Source organism: Coffea arabica, chromosome 2c (assembly GCF_036785885.1).
Source record: "Coffea arabica cultivar ET-39 chromosome 2c, Coffea Arabica ET-39 HiFi, whole genome shotgun sequence".
NCBI classification, from domain to species: domain Eukaryota; kingdom Viridiplantae; phylum Streptophyta; class Magnoliopsida; order Gentianales; family Rubiaceae; genus Coffea; species Coffea arabica.
This window is the reverse complement of record NC_092312.1, coordinates 4983007-5001814: the sequence shown is the minus strand read 5'-3', so window position 1 is coordinate 5001814 and position 18808 is coordinate 4983007. Positions and strand designations below refer to the sequence as shown.

Genomic DNA, 18808 nt, shown 5'->3' with positions numbered 1-18808 from the left:
CCTCTTTTGGCTAACCTGAATGGCACCTTATGAAGTCTTGTGTGTGTGTGTGTAAGCAAGTGTAGGTCACTATTGTCTTGGAGCGAAGTTGGAGAAAAGTATGTAACGGGATTGCATAAACTGATATAAAAAATTAACACAAACCAAATTTTGGAAGTTCCAAAATATATTTTAAGCTCAGTTTAATTATTAATAGTAAGTACATCATTGTTAAGCCAAGACGTCGATAGGATGATAGAATTTGACTTGATTGCTCATTAATTAAAGAGTTTGACAGTGCTTTGGTTACGCTTCGATGTATTGGATAGAGTTTCCCGGGATCAATTGCTAATTAAGGACCCTCACCAAGGATCAATCCGGCTCCGACAGGCCCAAGCTTCACGGGACACGGTTCTTAACAACTCTGACATGATGAGTTTTAGGCTTTTAGCTGATCCTGGGCCCAGTCAGCTAGCCCATGGCAAAGGAATTATTGGTGCGAATCAGATGAGTTAGGGCTTCCTCCACTTTCATGCCTTCCTGGGAAAGTGACACGTGGCAGTAACCCTGCTGGCTACCAGGCAGCCTGCTTCAAATTGCGCAACGGATCTTCCGTCCCATACCCTATATCATTGTCTGTCCCACTTTTTATTATATTGTTATTTTTTTTATATAAATATCATGTTTTAGTTCTTTTTTATTTCTTTAAAAGCCAATAACTATTAACTGAGTAATACAAAAATTCAACAAACTCAAAAAATCAAAATTCATAAAAAATCTCATTTTTTATGAATTTTCTGCTGTATTTTTTAATTTTCTACTATATATATATATTATTTTTTTGAAGCTATTGTATTTATTTTTTATTCAATTAATTGTTATTGGATCTTAAAGAAATAAAAAAGAACTAAAACATGATATTTATACGGGAGAAATAGTAATATAATAAAAACTGGGACAGAGAAAGGCATAGAGCGTGGGACAGAAGATCCGTTGGCTCCAAACTGGATCCTCCACATAAATTGCAAAACAACATGCAAGATTCCAGTTTCGATACTAATATGCAAATCAAGCAAGACGAGAAATACTAGAATAGTTGAAGAAACTTCTGTCTATAATGTGCTTGACCATCTTATTGATTTTACATTCTTAAGCAACCCCTTAAGGAAAAAAATCGACCAATTATTATCAATTCCAAAAAATTCAAAGCAGGGCCAATCTTCTGCTGACTAGTTTTGCTGCCTTGGATCCAGTAAATATCTGATCATCCAAGCAATACCAAGCACTACAAATATGTTTCTTTTGTTTGACCAATTGGGAACGTATCATCAAAGAAAGAAAATTAAAAGGAGAGAAATCTAGCTACTTCTACACTAAAAGGATTTACTGCTTCAGAGTCTTTGAATTTTATAACAGTTTGCAAAAGTCTAACACTGACCAGTAACTTTACCTGTGACCAAATTTACATGAGGCGAGTTGGCCAAATATTTATTTACCCTGAAAAGGGTGTACTTATGTTCATTACATCTCTGGGTGATTGACATTTATTCTACAGAATACATACCATACTGCACTCAGGTGAATAATGGATTCCCTTTTAATCCTTTTCAGTTTAGGCGATGATTGAGGGATCTGTAACATTGTGCAAACACCACTTGTTTTGGTGGGAAGAATGAAGTTTGTGGAGTTTCATTCAGTGGAAATAACTACTTGCCATCTGTTAATGGTTAAAACTTTAATGGAAAACTATCCCTACTTCAATATTTGCCTCCAAGACAACAGCTCCACTGGGAAGAGCAAACAACTTTGCCGCGTATGGCATGGAAACCGGTCATGGTCCAACCATAAAGCTTTGCGATTTAAAATCAATTTATTACCCCCTGTTTACCTAATGTCTGATTCCATTGCAATGTGGATACTAGCCATAGGAAAGGAAAACATATATGTGTATAAAATGATTGCCAATCTGTCATGTTGAGTACTGCTGCACCCAAGAAACTGGAAAAATTCTTTGTAAAAGCGGATCTGCCATGAATCAGTGTACGTACTTCAAGTTTTCTATTATAAATGCATGAACCACCCACCAAAAGATCAGAAGCAACTACTATCAGCGAAATTCTTAAAGACTTCCACTTCCAAGGATTATGCATGCTAAAGTGATTTTGCCTGGAATTTCTTTCAAAAAGTTCAAGCAGCATCTTAAACGCTACAACAGTCTATGTGTGATGCTTCTTCTTATGCCTGTAGAAAATGCACAACATTCTTCCTCACACACACACACACACTAACGCACAGATATAGACAGATGGAAGCTGGTAATACTTGGTACCCTTCTGATAATCATAATCTATTGCTTACCGTATGATGATACTCATCAACAGCATTGTTGTTAAGCACTATTCCGAATGTGCGATAATTAATTATGTCGAATTGAACCACTGTTGTGAAATGACCTTGAGTTGATTAACTATGTGAGTTCCAACAAAAAATTTTTAATTTCCCATCAATCTGAAAAATATACCAATCATTAGCACTGTGACAGATAATATACAATTTAGTTGCTTTTGTTTTCCTCTTGACTTTCATTTGTTGATCATAAAGCTTTCTCCTCCCCAGAAAAACCTTAACTAATAAGAGCGCAAATACTCCGGCCATTCAGGATTCAATCCAAGGTGCCATATCACAAAATCATGAGACTGGTGATGGCCATGATTAGCACTGTCACTGCGTTGTGCTTATGACCCTTTTGCATTGGTACTAAATCAAGAAATGTGAAGTGAGGAGGACTAACATTGATATGATTCCTTTTGTATTGGCAGTATGGAGAAGGGGAATAATTCTTTTGACTCGATAATTTAGATACTTAGTCCCCCATTGGAAGAGGTTAATCTCTCCTAAACTGAAAATGATGAAGATTTATTAGGTGTTTTCTGTCGAACGTACAAAAAGATGATCGTCAAAAATATAAATCCTAACTAGGAGGTGTACCTTGTAACTTATTAAATATCTTCAGACAGGGAAAATGAAAAGGAAATCCTTGGGCTCATATATTGAATGCAACTCATATACTGATAGTCGATCCAACTCCACGCCAATACATTTCTCGCATAGTTGACGGATTGATTTCAATAAACTAATTTTGGTGATTGTGAAAATCTTTTAAACTGCTTTATCTCAGAAATTCAACATTTCTAAGTTCCCAAAAAAAAAAAGAAAATAATAGTAATGATCATAAATATTTTAGCTGAAAACTAAAATCTACATTATTTTTCTGATAATGCTCAACATCCAATGCATAAATTTATTGCTCATAGAAAAATCTATTTTTTTGCACAGATTAGCATCCCAAGGCTAAATATTTAGTAATTTATGCAGAGAAACTGACAATAAAACAAAACTAAACTGATGACCTTACCTTGCACACTGGTAGTATAAGACAAAGTTCTGCACATTGACATAGGTATTGACAAATGACAAGTACCTCAGAATCTCACTTCTGATTGTCTTGTTCATAAAGTCAGATCAAGGGTACTTGCCGTTCTCGCATGCTTTCTAGTATTACCATGAATTTCCTCTAAATTTCTGCTAGACACTGGTGTTGAGGACGGGAATAAAGAGAGAGATAAAGAATTATCTGTTCCATCAACCTTCAATCTTCTGTTATCTCTCTCGTCTGTTTGCCTTGGCGTTGGTAGAGACAGGTTCAAGTCAAGATTCATATCGGAGTCTGCTGAGGCCTTTCTTTTCAGTAAGTTGATCCCTTCTTGAACAGCATGTGGTTTTTTGCCGGGAGAAAGAGGGCCTCGAAAATCAGCATTAATTTGTTCTGATCTCCCTCTATCGTGCAATTGCGACATCAGACTTGGTTTTACATTTGAACTCGTCCCAGTCCCAGATTGGGTTCGCCAAGGTCTTTGACCGGAAAAAAATTGGGTCTCGTTCTCATTAGCAAGAATATTCCTCCATGAAGATTGTCTAGCCGCGTTGAATTCATGAGAACCATAAAGATGTCCAACATTGTTTCTCCCAAAAAACTTGTCAGCAGTTCCAAATCCATGTCTAGTAAAATTTGATGGAGGACCTCCATAATTGTAAGGACCATGGTAATTTGTCTGCCGACTGTTCCAGAAAGTATTCCCATATCTTGAAAAAGATGAGACAAACATTTAAAATCAACATGAATGGCCTAAATGATGCTAAATTGGTAGTAGCGGTAAGTAGGCATTTATGCAATTCGTATACACCTTAAAGAACCGGAACTAGAGAAATGATCAAAAGCTTGAAGCATCGGAAGTTTGCTGAGATTATAAATATTGTGATCCCCACTGTCAGCAAGAAGCCTTTGCTCCGAGATGACTGTTTAAGATTTGACAGAAAAGGCTTCAGTCAGAAACAGGCCAAAGATGAATTAAAGAAAACCCTGTTCGAAACCCTAAATTTTCCAAGACGTATTAGGTCATAGATGCAGCCGAAATACGTTACCTTGATTGGGGTCGTCAATTTTCTTGCTCCTGTACATCTGATTAAACAATTTTGTGAAAAAATGTTAACAATTATTAGCCGAAAATTTGACTCTAATAAGAACCCAAAAAAAAAAAAAAAAAATCCAGGAAGCTAATTAAGGTAAGCCCTCTTGAGTCTTGAAGCATAGTGGAATTAGTCTTGTGATTACCTGAAGATGGCTCTTGACGTGAGCTATGCTAAGACCTTTAATGTTCATTAATTGAAGAACCAACTTTGGAGTAGCTCCTGCAACAAGTAGTAACCATTAACCACACCACAGTTACGAAATATCATCAATACATATATAGTTGTATGGGTTGGGCGACAAATTCTAAGAAAAACTACTAGCTAATGCTACTTACGATCTTGTCCTCCTAGTCTTTCAACAGCATGAATAAAGCAGAGATGGAGCTCGGGTGTCCACCGGAGCCTGGGAGTTTTGGAACGTATATATTGCCTAACAGATCCAGAAGCAGGCTTCTTTGAATTCTCTTCCACCGTGCTGTTGCTAGAGCTGGTACCAGTGATATTAGGCTTTGTACTGTTGTTGTTCATGTCTTCTTGATGATCATCATCCTCATGATCTTCTTCATCGTCCTCAAGTCGTTGGTTAGTTGTCGGGCTGGTCTTGGAATCTTCCGTGCTACAGCTACTTTCTTTCATTTCTTTTATAACTAGTTAATGATCTTGTAATAACCAGTTTCTAGGGGTTTATGAGATCCTCAAGGAATTGAAAGGCAAGTGATTAAAAGCTGTCTCTGCCTTTCTCTTCTCGGACCAGAAGTAGATGGAAATCTTTTTCTTTGAGAAGATGGTAGATAACTTGTGGCAGCAAAAGTTGCTAGAATTGGGAATGAAAATCCTTAAATAGGCAGATAAAGAACAATTCTCATTCCCTTCCCCCCACACACAACCCTCCCCCCCCCCCCCGGGGTTTACTTTGGTACAGTTGTGGGATTTACATGAACGTGATGTCATGGGTGCATGTGCATGAATGGTAACATTTGAATGTGTAAATTATTACTTGTACAACTATTATAGGTGGAGAAATAAAAGCAGCAGCATAATCTAGTTGGTGTAAGCAAAACATTCCACATACATGCCTAAGCATTCTCATGTAGGGCTGCAAACGAGTCGAGCCGAGTCGAGTTTTGAGCTAATCGAGCCGAGCCTCGACTAAATTTTACCAAGCTCGAGCTCGAGCTCGACGAGCTGGCAATTTTCGAGCTCGAGCTCGATTCGAATCAAGTCGAGCCGAGCTCGAGCTCGAGCTCGAAAAAAATAAAAAAAAAATATTTTTATTAACAAAAAATAAATAAAATAATATTTTTTTCTGAATAAATAATAAAATATTAAGGATATATCCGTAATTTCACTATGAAAATAAAAAATAAAAAAATATATATATAATATACGTAATTTTATTATTAAATAAAAATAAAAATAAAAAATATATATATATATACTCAAGCTCGCGAGCCGGCTCGCGAGCTAACGAGCTTAATATTCTGAGCTCGAGTTCGAGCTCGAGTTTGACTCTAGCTGGCTCGAGCTCGATTAATCTCGAGCTCGACTCGAGCTTGACTCGAGCCGCTCGCGAGCGGCTCGATTCGTTTGCAGCCCTATTCTCATGTATACCAGTCGTTATTCTTGCAGAAAATATTAAACATTGGCTTCAAAGCATATATAGTATGGCAATGAAGTTGCTCAGTTATTGTTATGCAAATATTAGTGCAAGCCTTGGAGAGGAAACTCGTAATTAATACGTACTTTAACATTCTAATTTGTGGTGCTTCTTTCTTCCCAACCAAAAAAATTGAACATTAATTCTCTACATTCTCTTTTGCTTGATTAGGTAAAGTGGGAGCTCATTGTTACGTTACCGGGTCAAAGTTTAGGCTCACATAATTATCACGTAGCAGCAATTGTCTGGGAATTTTTTTTTTTTGCATGAACAGTAAATACAATCAATTAAGTAAAAATTAAAATGCTCGGTTTGAAATGAAGAAAGTGTGCCAGTACTTATTTAAGAGCATTTAAGCGATTTTTATCTTTTTGCTCCGTAGATTGACACAAGTTGGGCACTGAGTGCCACAAAAGTCTCCAACACCATAAATTCTCCTCATCATCAATCCCTTAATAACTTAGCCCCTTAGAATAAACTCATATGCAAATGGAGTCAATCAAATGCATATATATATATATTACTCCGTTCACATTATAGTAAATTTTAACAGTAATGAAGGTTAATTATAATAGAGCATTTATTCTACAAATTGTGTCTTCTGAAAATGTACAAAGAAGAATTGCAGTCTAACTACTTAACAAGTTGGGACTTAAAAGGAGAACTTTGTTTTATAGTACTTATTTTCTTAATTAAGTTGAAAAGATTAAAAGTGCAGCTTCGGTCACTTCAATGCTGCAAGAAGTCGTAGTATGTACGTATTGAAACTGACAAATTTCATCGCCTCATACATCTTTTGTATCCTTTCCACGCGCCATAAACAGATTAGTTTCTCGATTTCTCACTGGATAGGATAAAAGAAATGGCTCTTGAATCATATGAAGGCGCGTTAGGGAGGTCGCGCATGTGTATTCTGGACCAGGCTTCGATCAATCCCAGTGGCTATTACCTAAAGAATAGAAAATTCGCATTGTCTGTCCGTCGAGAATCATGGATTTGTCTCCTTCTTGGATTGTTTTGGTAGGCTTCTGCCTTCGAAGCCATGTCCTTCCATTTTATCTATCTTCACTGCTAAGACTTTGCAAGTTGTATAGTTATCTGGGGTCATCTTCATGCATGCAATCCCAAGAATCAAGATTCTGAACAATATTGACCTGCATTTTGGACTATTGATCCTCTGATCCCTCTTTGAAGCATCTTGGTGAGTTGAGTTAAATACTAAAAAATGGTGATTTCTGACACTGTTTTGATGGCGTCAACGTGAGAGGGGTATCTGTCAAGCTAAAATTGAATAACTTTCGGAGTACTGAGCAAATTTATGTTCGTGGAGCAATTATATTTTGCGGGCATCTCGCGAGTTGTAACTGGCGGGTCATTTGTCTGCAGCTAGTTTAGTTAGCCTCTCTGTTTAGGTTTTGATGGGGAAGAGGGCCAACTAGTGAATGCCACTTTGCCATTTAGATACGTCCATAGAGCTCGATTGTGGATACAAAATGATCGTCAAATAGATTGAAACAAACGTCGATTTAAGTCCCTTTGCGGTAAAAAAAGAAGTACCTTTTTGCGTAAAAATCACGATGAGAATTCTCTAATTCAGAACTAGCAGCCAGCCATGCGGGCATAATATAGTCCGACTAAAAAAGCACGCCTACAACTACCAAAAGAGAGGGATTAAATTCAGTAAGGCATTCTACGCAAGAGTTGATGTCTTAACATACGGAATAATAATCGAGAGGCCAGAGTTTTGAGCATTCCTTCCTATAGAGTTTAGTCGACAATTCATGAATCGCCTTGATTACTCATCAATCTTGCAATCTGCACCAATACCTGAAGCCATTTCTTTCAAAAAAAAAAATTTTTTTTTTACCCCCTCTTGCCACCATGTTCTCTGGTAACTCTTTTCTATATATATATATGTATATTTTTACTGTTTTTGCTTTTTCTTATTTCTTTTTTTGGGTGGTTTGAGTGTTGAGAAAGAGATTTGAGGCAAGAAAGACTCGAAGGCGATGGGATGGATTCACGAGGATCTTAACATTGATCTGATCTTTATAAATGGCTCCAGCAAGCAAATTGAAAATGTTAAATGTCGCACTCATGGCATGGATCTTTTTCACCAAAGTTTCCGTGGGGCTGGGCGGGTTTTTCGTTTGCATGAAACCCATTATTCTTTGCTCGTGTGGACTGTTCCCCAAGGATTCAATATGCGCCTGATATTGCTGACATAAAGCTTTTGCCTTTTCAACTTCTAAACACTTCCTCTCACGAGTATCTTGAGAATTAGAAGTTGAAGTCTCAGAAGATTGTTGCCGTCCAAGCAGAAAAGCTATATCTATATTGATGTGATAATTACCATACCTTACCAAAGTAGTATTTTCTTGTATATATGCTCTTTCTTTTTTCAGGTCAGAAAGAGGTCAATACCTGTCACTAATGGAGAGAGCTCATTAACCCTAGCTAGAAGACCTAGCCAAGGGTCCTTTTTTTTTTTTTTTCTTTCTTTTTGTTTTGGGTGAAAAATAAGAATCAAATTTAGTCATGTGAGAGCCTGATTTAATTTGTTGGCCTATATTGATTTCCCCAAAAATTAACGAATGGTCACAAGAACCTGGTTTATTTTTTTTCTTTGAACGCGAAAGAATTCTTATGGCCCTGAATACACTCATTCATATGGGAGACTGCAGTAGTAGCTAGTTGAAGCTCAACACTCAACAGAGGACAAGCTGGACGGACCTGCTTGTGAAGATTATTAAAATACAGGTTGGTCTGCAGGATTCACTCTCAAGCACCCAACCTGTAAAGTCAACCCCCAACAGTACCAATGTTTTCTTCTGGAAATTATTTCTCTATTGCTGATTCTAACTTTTTTTTAATCATACTTGAAGTTCGTGAAGCAATTAATGCGGATCTGTAATCCATTGAGAATGAGTATGTCTGTCATTTCACCTTATAAACAATTCCCTAAGGTCCCAAAAATAAGCAAAGATGGGCTATGCATGGATCATCATACATGCATGCCAGCCATATTCATCTTTCTTACTTGCGCCATCAAAGTTTCAAAGAAGTTTCATGATAAAGCCAAGAGAGAGAGAGATGGAGAAAGGGGTCACAACTGCTACAATTTTTAATGTGTTACTAGTATGGCATATGCATAAATCAAATATTCTCCCTTATTCTCAGCGTCACATCCTAGCTAGTCTTAAAATATGGAATGGTCATTCGTCAAATTAATCAAAAACAATTGATGCCGTGGATGGTATGGGGTTCGTTGAAATCGACTGGCTCATATGCTTCCATGCAAAACCTAAATTATGTTCCAGCATAAGGCCAGTGCGTACGATGGCAGTATTGAATTAAGTAGGGTTGAATAATTCGGTGTTAAAATACACTGATCGGCTGAAGACGTATGCATGGCGGATGAGGGAATATTATCCCAAAGGCATTTCTCGTCTACTCTGCTTCCAGTGTCCCACGTCAGTGACTCCTCACCAGCAGTGGTAGCTATGATGGTTGTTATTGATGTGATCCCAAGACCAATAACTTTAAAAATTCGAAAGGAACCCTAGCTAGTTTAAATGCCTACTAAGCTGCGGGATATGTTGGAAAAAGCATATTAGTACCTTCACCACAAATTAAAGTCACAACTGTAATGTATTATTATCCTTTAATGACAGAAAGAAAAAAAAAAAAAAAATCATGTTCCTACCGTCTGCATAACCCAAGCCCAATTCAATTATGGCTTCCTATTTATTTATATTATGGTTTCTTATTTGTAGTCAATTTCAACAAATCTAATAGTGACCTACCTTATATAGATTTGTACTAATCGTACCTTCTTTATTTTTTAGTCAATCGACTCATATATATCTTTTCTTTTTTAATCATCTTCAATCATATTATTATTTATTCCTGATATTGGTTCATGTTCTTCAATCACGTTTTGTAAAAGAGTCTCCAAAAATATTTATTCCTAATGGTTCTTCAATCACATTCTTTTACATGAGGTTGTAAAAGTTCTCCCAGATTACTTTGCTTAATTTAAGTAAATTATAAGATCATCATCTATTAGTTTGCTTTTCAAATTCTTTTTAGCCATATGTAAGAATCAAATATTTAATTGCACTTGTTTCTTAACACATCTCCTTCATTCATACGTTGACTTGCCACCATTAATCCGAGTAAACACAATTGAATTACAGGATAAAATTCGATTGGAACTATTTATTAAGTTGCTGTAAATTAACCATTCTTAATATGTTTTATTTTAATGTTTGTATTTCAACTAATCCAAACGGACTTATATTTCAAAAATGAAATGCTACAGTGTTATTTTTGAAAAACAACTAATCCAAACGGAGCCTATCTTTTTTCCTCCGATGTTAGTATACAGATGAAGAGCGCGATGAAAAAGAGATGATGACTTGGTGAGAGTCGGCGGCCTCCGGTGGAAATATAAACAGAATGAGTACTAAAATCCCTCCCGGTGCATTAATGCCAGGTTGAAATAGCAAAAATCCATTTTCTTCCAAAATCTGATTTATGGAAGTGACTAGACTGAAGCAGCACGTAAGCCTGATCATGCCAATGAACTACTAGTTATAATGTACAAACAGTACATAAAAGAAGTAACACAGGGACAGAGAAGTTGGTTGGTGGATTGTGGCTGGGGTTAGAGGTGGAAGGATGGAACTGGAGACTGTAGAGTTAGCCCCCGCAACATGTAACTTCTAAAGCAGGCACTAGGCTCCGTCCAATCCACGTCCAGGACCGTCTGCGCATCGCTACAACTAATCTTACAAGAGAGAGAGAGAGAGAGAGAGATCTAATATTAGCACGTAGTGTAATGGAGTAGAAGTATTGTTTCGGACAAGTCGTTGACGGCATCAAGACTAGCCTTTCACAAAAGATATTTGTGGATCTTTGCAAAGAGTGGCCGCCAACTATAGATTAATGTCGTACTAACGTTGTTCCAGCACACAACAATTCATTTGTTATTGCACAAGATGCCTCCTTGAGTAAGCCAGAGATTCCACAGGTTGCCCGTGCCCAGCGGATCAGTTTCTCCCCATGCTTTTTTTTATTATTATTATTATTTATTAACGGATGCCCCGTAAATACCCGCTGAGATGTATTTTAGATGTTGGATTTTTAAAAGTATAAAATTAATTTAAAAAAACATATAAATATAAGGGAATTAATTAGAAGAAGCGTGTAAACGTAAGGGAAAACAAAAAAACAAAAAAAAAAAGCAATTCTTAGTGTGTGTGTGTGTGTATATATATATATATATATATATATATATATATATATATGATAGATTGAATGGAATGTGTATTCATGTGTGTGTTTTAACGAGTGCCTATAAAGTAATTGTTGAAAAACCTTTATTTGGTCTGTCTAATGGAAATCGTTTATTTTATGTAAATGTTTTACTGACACTCCATTTCACTCCTATTATTGAGTAGTATTATTTTAATGTGTTGCTCATCATGTACGTATGGTGCATTAATTATAATCAAAAGCGACGTACTCCGACAAATTGGCATTCTTTATTTCATTCTACAAGTAATTTCCGCGATAGCAAAGGTCGCGAACCGGTTGTCACATAACCAAGGTTCTTTTTTATACATACATATATATAATTACCCATCTTCATTAGCATCCTTGTCAGCTCAAGTATTTTAATCCCCAGCAATGAGCTCTTTAACTCGTAATGGCCCGCCTATACATTGCACTCGTAATGGCAAGTTTTTTATCCGGAGGACCACCATCCACAATACTGTGAGTTATTACGACTCCCAAGTAAAGAAAGAAAAAATAAAAACACTCCTAACACTAAACAAAGGATTTCTTCAGTAATGATCCCGATTGACAATAATTGTTTAAGGGAATCGTGTTTCAAATAACCGATGCTGATGAAGATTTCCTCAAAGGAACTAGTGCAGTGCATTCTAGTGACAACTGAAATAAGCTAATTCTAAAGAATCCCAGAACCAAATGACTCCTTCCTAATACCGCTTTAGAATTAGGAACAGCCAATGTTACTGCCTGCCTGTTTCGTTGGCTCCATATCCTCGTTCAAATTCAATCACCTCATTCCATAATTAGCAATACAAACTGGAGTGTGTGTTAAAAAGTCGCTTTACAAAGTACGTTTAGTCATTTTCAGACATTCAGCAATCAGCATCTGGCTTGACAAACTTTATGTTGAAAATTTTGTCAAGCCGAAAGATCACCAAGGCCATTTTATCATCAACTAAGATGATGCGAGACCTCCTCTCCTCCTCTGAGTCGGTAAAACACAATACTGCTCCAGGCCGAAAACGTCTAAATTCGTTATCCAGGCACACTTAGGCTACGTAGATCTTTAATCAAGAAAACGATATTCAGCTTGAGTCTCAGTCTCAATAACAATCAGCTCGCTACCAAATGGATAAATCATCTCATTGTTGAGCAAAAACGTTCCCCAATTATTGCTAGAGCTGTTAAACCGAACCGAGCTGTTCGTTAGCTCGGTTCGTTTCGGCTCGTTCGTTTTCGTGAAAGGCTCGTTCGAAATTTTAAACGAACCGAGTTCGAACGAATTTTTTTGTTCGATTAATAATCGAGCGAACACGAACATGTTCGCGAGTTTTAACGAATGTTCGCAAGCATGCTAAACGAACGTTCGCGAACACGAGTATGTTCGCGAGTTTTAACGAACGTTCGTGAACACAGACATAATTATCATTTGACAAATTTTAGGTTTAATTTTATGGCTGGACTTTTATATTTGGAGGGCAAATTTCTTTGTTTTATTTGTTATTTTTATGTTAATGTTAGTTATATAGTTAATGAATAATAGAATTTAGTCACTTAGTGCTTTAATTATTTTTAAGAATAATTAATAATTTGCATGGCATATTTAAAGCATAAAATAATTTGGATTCGAGCATTTCGAACATGTTCGCGAACAGCTCGTTTATGTTAAACTAGTTGAACACGAACTCGAATTCGAACACGAATTTTACTTAACGAATCGAACACGAACACAAGTTTGGAGTTCGAAAATTAACGAACGAACACGAACGTTGTTCGAACTGCTTAACGAACAGAGCTCAAACATGAGATACTCGGTTCGATTCGGTTCGTTTACAGCTCTAATTATTGTGGCACAACAACGTGTCGTATGCAAGATTTTATGCCGATCTGCGGCCTTAAACTTCTTCCCAACGCAAATTAAGCCAAATGATGTTGAATGATTTTCCAACATCTCCCGACTCCTATTGTTAGTGTTTGTAATAGACAATCTAATTCATGAACGAAAAACTAAGGTGTCTAAAGACAATATCGGAGACTTCAAGAATAGCAGGCTCATCAAATAAAATGATACAAGTACACAGGAACAGTGGAGAGCAATACTCAAGAGGAAAAAGTGTTGAAAAAGTACATAGACGCAGTTCCTGTGTAAAAAAAATCAGATGCAGATTGAAAGCATTCAAGTGTTTTCTTAATTCTTCACTGAATGGGAACTCTACCTGTATCTTTACATCTGTTACTCTTATTCCCCCGCTATGGTGCATTAAAAACCATCTCAATGTTGAAACTAGAGCCATTTAAGCCATCTAATTTGATATGCTAAGAGCAGACGAAGACAACAGTTCTCATACTTACCTTCAGGAAAGGCCGAAGGTGCTAACCCAACAAAGAAGTCAAAAGACAATAGAAACTTAAACCAGAAATTATAATGGTGAAGAGAAGCTGAATTGCACACCAGTCTTCCCTCGGTCATGCTCATGCTTTTTCAGTATGTAGCAGTAGTTAACCTGAAAATTAATCAAGGATTTAGAGAAAATCATAATTGCCAAAAAAAAAAAGACAGGGCATCTCTTTTCTCCCTCCCTTCCATTCCCCTTCCACTCCCTTCAATCCCCACAAAACTCTTAAAAGCACAAAAAATTGCCTCACAAGAATTTCAGAATCCTACAATGTTAATAAACTGCACCTAAAATCAATTCCATCTTCAAGGCATTCTGTCACACTCCAAGGCTGAAGATTCTAAATTGAACATAAGAATTCTGCCTTCCAGGCTGCTTTTATAAGTCAAAATTCTTTTCTTTTGAAATTCAGGTACAATGTCAGATTGGAATCCCTGCCCAATTCAGATGTGGCACATGTTTGTTCCTAATATCTTTATGTCCACACCATCACCCAAGCACCCAGAAAGAAACTTAACAGAGAAACAGAAACCAAGTTACAACACCACCTAGCCCAATTGAAACCTATCAGAACGTAAGAAAGCATGAAACCAAAACAAAGCAAATTAGAAAAAAAGGGAGATCAATTCAAGATCTAAAAGCAGAAGTACCAACCTCCATACGAAATAGTTTAGTAGGCACAATGATTCCAAATCCTGCTGAGTGTCTGAATGACTCTTTGAATTTCGTTAAAGAAAACTCTCGGTATGAATTCTCAGTCAAACTTGTCAGGCTTCCTGTGCAAGCAAATGCATGTCCATGAATACCTGCATCTCTAAACACCTTCAAGGGAATATCAAAAGAAAGGTCCGCAAAACCAGTAACAGCAAAATCTCCCCCAAGAAAATCCATTTCTGAAGAAGCATCAGCACTTTCAGTAGTAGAGTTTTCTCCAACTTGCCTTCTAGGCTCAGCTGGACCCAGTCCCCTGGACTTAAAACCTAGTATTGACGTAGGGCCACCCAAGGTGCAGACAGGAGAAGAATTACCACCCAAGAAGAATCTCTCGGGTAAATATGAAGGCCTATTCAAGAAGCCATTTCCCCATGGAAAAACAACACCACTAGAGATACCAAAGTTCAGTGCAGCATTTAAAAGTCCCAAAGGAAAAGCATATCGAAGATCAAACTCCTGCATACAGCACAAATGAATCACAAAAGGAATTAAAATCAACTTATGTCATGCATAATGACAACGAATCATCAATATGATAAAAGTAGGGGAACATCTGCAAGCACCATTCGCTCTGGAAATGAAATGCGCATGAATGCAAGTGGGAGATTAAATATGAAAATTGACCTAGCTGCTCTCAACATGGAAAAGAGTTTTGTCCAATCAAGAGTAGAAAGTGGTCGAGTTATATCTCAGCACTAAAAGCCAGGGGGGGAAAAATCCGCATCAAATTTAAGACAATGAACCAAGATGAGAATAACTGAAAGACCATGAAACGCCTTCATTTAAAAAGAAATAAAGAAACATAACACTAAACCTGGCAGAGGGAACATATGATGAATAGATAAATAACAAAAATGGACATGAGAATAGTACTAAACCTGGCGGAGAAAACGTAAGCTCCGATAATCTGGTACAAGCCCCCCAAGTTGAGAGGTAGAAACAAAGGCGTATCCTTGTGTTGGTCTGAGAGGCGAATTTCTTCTGTCAACCTTGAAAGTATACTTCAAAGTGGACAGTAAACCGTGTCCAAGTTGCCTCCTTACAGTCCTGGAAGATATTTGTGATGGGTCACTCAAGGTACGCCAAGAGAGATTGTATGACAGATCATGATTCCTGGATGACAACAGGCCAAGGGAGAAACCTAATGCTCTCTCCTTATAAGAAGAAAACTTCGACCAATCTTGGGAAAGCAGAGATATTCGAGCCATCAGAGGAGTCATTAATCCTTTGAATCTGGGTAAAGACAGACCAGCACTAATCTCTGAGGTCTGGTCCCAGCCATAAGCCAAAGAACCATCCCATAGATCCCCATAACCAAACAAATTTTTCAGCTTCACAGATCCTTCAAGCGACCAAGACCTAGCCTGCAAACCCGTTCTATAATATCAGAAACCAGATCCAGAGTGAATGCTAACTCATTTGCACAAATTAAATGTCCAAGTTGAAGGGCATTTTAGCTGCATGGAAGATGCAATTGAAGGTTTTACCAATCTTATACCACCTCTAAGGTTAGTAGAAGGTTCATAAAGATGTACATAAAAAGAAAGCAAAAGATTATTACCCAATCTGCTTACTCAACTTCCAAAAAGGTCAGCATGATTAGTCAAACACAACCACTCTGCCCACAGGACACCCATCATGAGTTAAACAACAGAATAATCAACAATGCAACTACAACATGAGCTCTTTTAATGTAAAGAAGTGAGTGATGGATTTTAACAAATTTTAGATTCCAATTCAAACTCCAACAGAATAAGACAGGTAATCTAATTCATGCAAATGCAGTTGGTTATATCTTACACTTAGGTTGTTTATAGTATTAACTGACATGTGCTTTATCCACAGAAGTTAGCTCTTGTAGTAATAACAAGCTGACTAATTGAAGACTACTACTTACTAGCTTATTGAAGAAGAATTTCTTCCAATACAAAAAAAAAAAAACAACAGAAGCGGAGAATGACACTTATTGCGAAATCAAGGATAAATAGCAATAAGAACAGAGTGAAATAGGATTAAAACATACTCGATAATTTTCCCATACGATAACACAGAAGTAGAACAAAGCACATCCTCTCATTATTACATTCTCAGTCCACAAAAGTGGATCACTACCCATTTCACTCTGCTAGCCAAATACTTCAGTTTCTGTGATTTTGCAACACAACTAGCCACAAGCTCTTATTATTAATGGAAAGCCTGGATAGTCAAAAAGGTTTTCCAAGATGGTATGATTTCAATTCTGAACAATCAAGCAGTAAGTACTATATTTGAGCTCGTACTAATTCCTACATCACAGAATAATAATCCTGCTCATATCCCCGCGTCGTCTGAAGTTTAAGAAATGGAACAACAAACCTTTTCTCCTCCTGAAATACCATGCCAAATTACATTTACAAAAAGTACTGCCACAGCTCCATAACGTTTAACTACACCCATAACGAATTCAATTTTTTTCTATGCATCTCAACAACACATTTTGAAAACCCTTATTCCAATCCCAAAACCCATATAAGCTGCAATATTACAGCAGAGTTCAGCCAAATAATTAGACAAAAATGAATAAATGAATCAAAATCAAAATTCAGCAATATTATTAACATCCAACAAAAAAGAGAGAGTAAAATGCCAACCTCGGGCTTGGAGAAAATCCCAAAATCGCCACTAAGAGGGTTCTTGGCCTCGACAACCTCGACAACCACATTAGCCGTCCCAGGAAGCTCCGGCGGCCCCGAATCTAGTGTTATATTAACCGAATCAAAAATCTCAAGGCGTTGAAGCCTCGCATTCGCAATACCAGCGGCCTGAAGCAACTCCTGAACCGTGGTAGCAGTTTTCAGAGCTTCCACTTCGGCTTCGATTAGAGAATCTTTAGTCTTCGCGTTTCCTTTGATCAATACATCGTGGACTCGTACTGGGACTCGCTCAGTTGATAAGCGCCGAAAGAGGGCCTCCATTTTGGCCCGGTCCGACTGCATTCGGGCCTGCCGAGTAAGAGGTGGTTGTTCATCTTCATCGTCGTCCTCTTCTTCTTCTTCCTCATCGTCGTCCTCTTCCTGGCTGTCGTCGTCGTCGTTGTCGTTGTCTTCGTCAGATTCGGTGCGGGCAGGAGCTGTGGATTTGAGGGCATCGTCTTTGGGTTGACCCGTTGAGTTGTCTTCAAATGATGCTGCCATTGAAATACTTTGTAGCGTGTGACTGTGTGTGTTTCAGGGCGGTGGCGGAAGCAAACGACGGTGGCAAAGAGGGCTTTAAGATAGTTTAAAATGACAGATTTGAGTGTTAACACTTTGATTCGAACAAAACCTTCACTGGAGTTGTTGTGCCCTCTTTCTCCTTCTTCTATCTTGCTTTTTTCTTTTCCCTTTTTTTCCTTTTGGAAGGAGGGAGCCCCTCTAAAATGTTGTTTAAATTAATTAGGAACTATTTAAATTTGTAAATTACTAATTATTTTAGTATTTAAAATATGGTGAATTACAAATTCAAATACATCTTAAATAATCCAAACTACTAGAATTTTTGAATAGATTTCAAATCGCTCGTCAAATTCTTCAAATGATTTGAGTAGAATTTTCTTTTTGTCCTTTTTGTATGTCCAATTTCTAAATTTAAAATATTCACACTTTTTAAACGTTTAAAAATTTTCCAATTGACAATAAGTTGAATTATTGGTGAAACTTTAAAACATTCTTTCACACTTTAATAGAAAGAGAGAATACGGTGCCATAAAATGGTGTAAATTTTTTGTAAGATAATGAAAATTCAAAGTAACAATATTCACAAAAGTTTGAGATATGTATAACCAAATAACCGAATAAAAAGGTTGAAGTAAAAATATTCGTATTATAATGAAAAGTTAGTCAATATTCGCTCTTTTTTGTTTGGTATAAGCAATTTGCGAATCATTTGTACTTTCTTTCAAATTCTTTTTTGTCATTTGGTTTATCAACTTGCACACACTTTTCTTATTAAAATTTAAAGAGGTTCTACAATCCATTCATTGTACACAATAGAAAGAGAAAATACGGTGCCGTAAAATGGTGTAAATTTTTTGTAAGATAATGAAAATTCGAAGTAACAATACTCATAAAAGTTTGAGGTATGTATGACCAAATAACCAAATAAAAAGGTTGAAGTAAAAATATTCATATTATAATAAAAAGTTAGTCAATATTCGCTCTTTTTTGTTTGGTATAAGCAATTGCGAATCATTTGTACTTTCTTTCAAATTCTT

General features: G+C 36.9%; 2 protein-coding genes across 2 annotated transcripts; both read right to left on the bottom strand.

Moving 5' to 3' along the window:
- Positions 1–3257: 3257 nt before the first annotated feature.
- Positions 3258–5335, bottom strand: LOC113730326 (uncharacterized). Its single transcript, XM_027254958.2, has 5 exons — positions 4845–5335; positions 4652–4728; positions 4462–4498; positions 4224–4335; positions 3258–4122 (listed from the first exon to the last, which is right to left on the bottom strand). The coding sequence occupies exons 1-5, from the start codon at positions 5143–5145 to the stop codon at positions 3489–3491; spliced, it is 1161 nt and encodes a 386-aa protein (XP_027110759.1). The 5' UTR covers positions 5146–5335; the 3' UTR covers positions 3258–3488.
- An 8165-nt stretch (positions 5336–13500) lies between these two features.
- LOC113725353 (uncharacterized) lies at positions 13501–17898 on the bottom strand. The gene is made up of 4 exons (XM_072073794.1): positions 17208–17898; positions 15456–15941; positions 14518–15033; positions 13501–13971 (listed from the first exon to the last, which is right to left on the bottom strand). Exons 1-4 carry the CDS (start codon positions 17748–17750, stop codon positions 13888–13890), a joined length of 1629 nt encoding a protein of 542 aa, XP_071929895.1. The 5' UTR covers positions 17751–17898; the 3' UTR covers positions 13501–13887.
- Between the last annotated feature and the right edge of the window lie 910 nt (positions 17899–18808).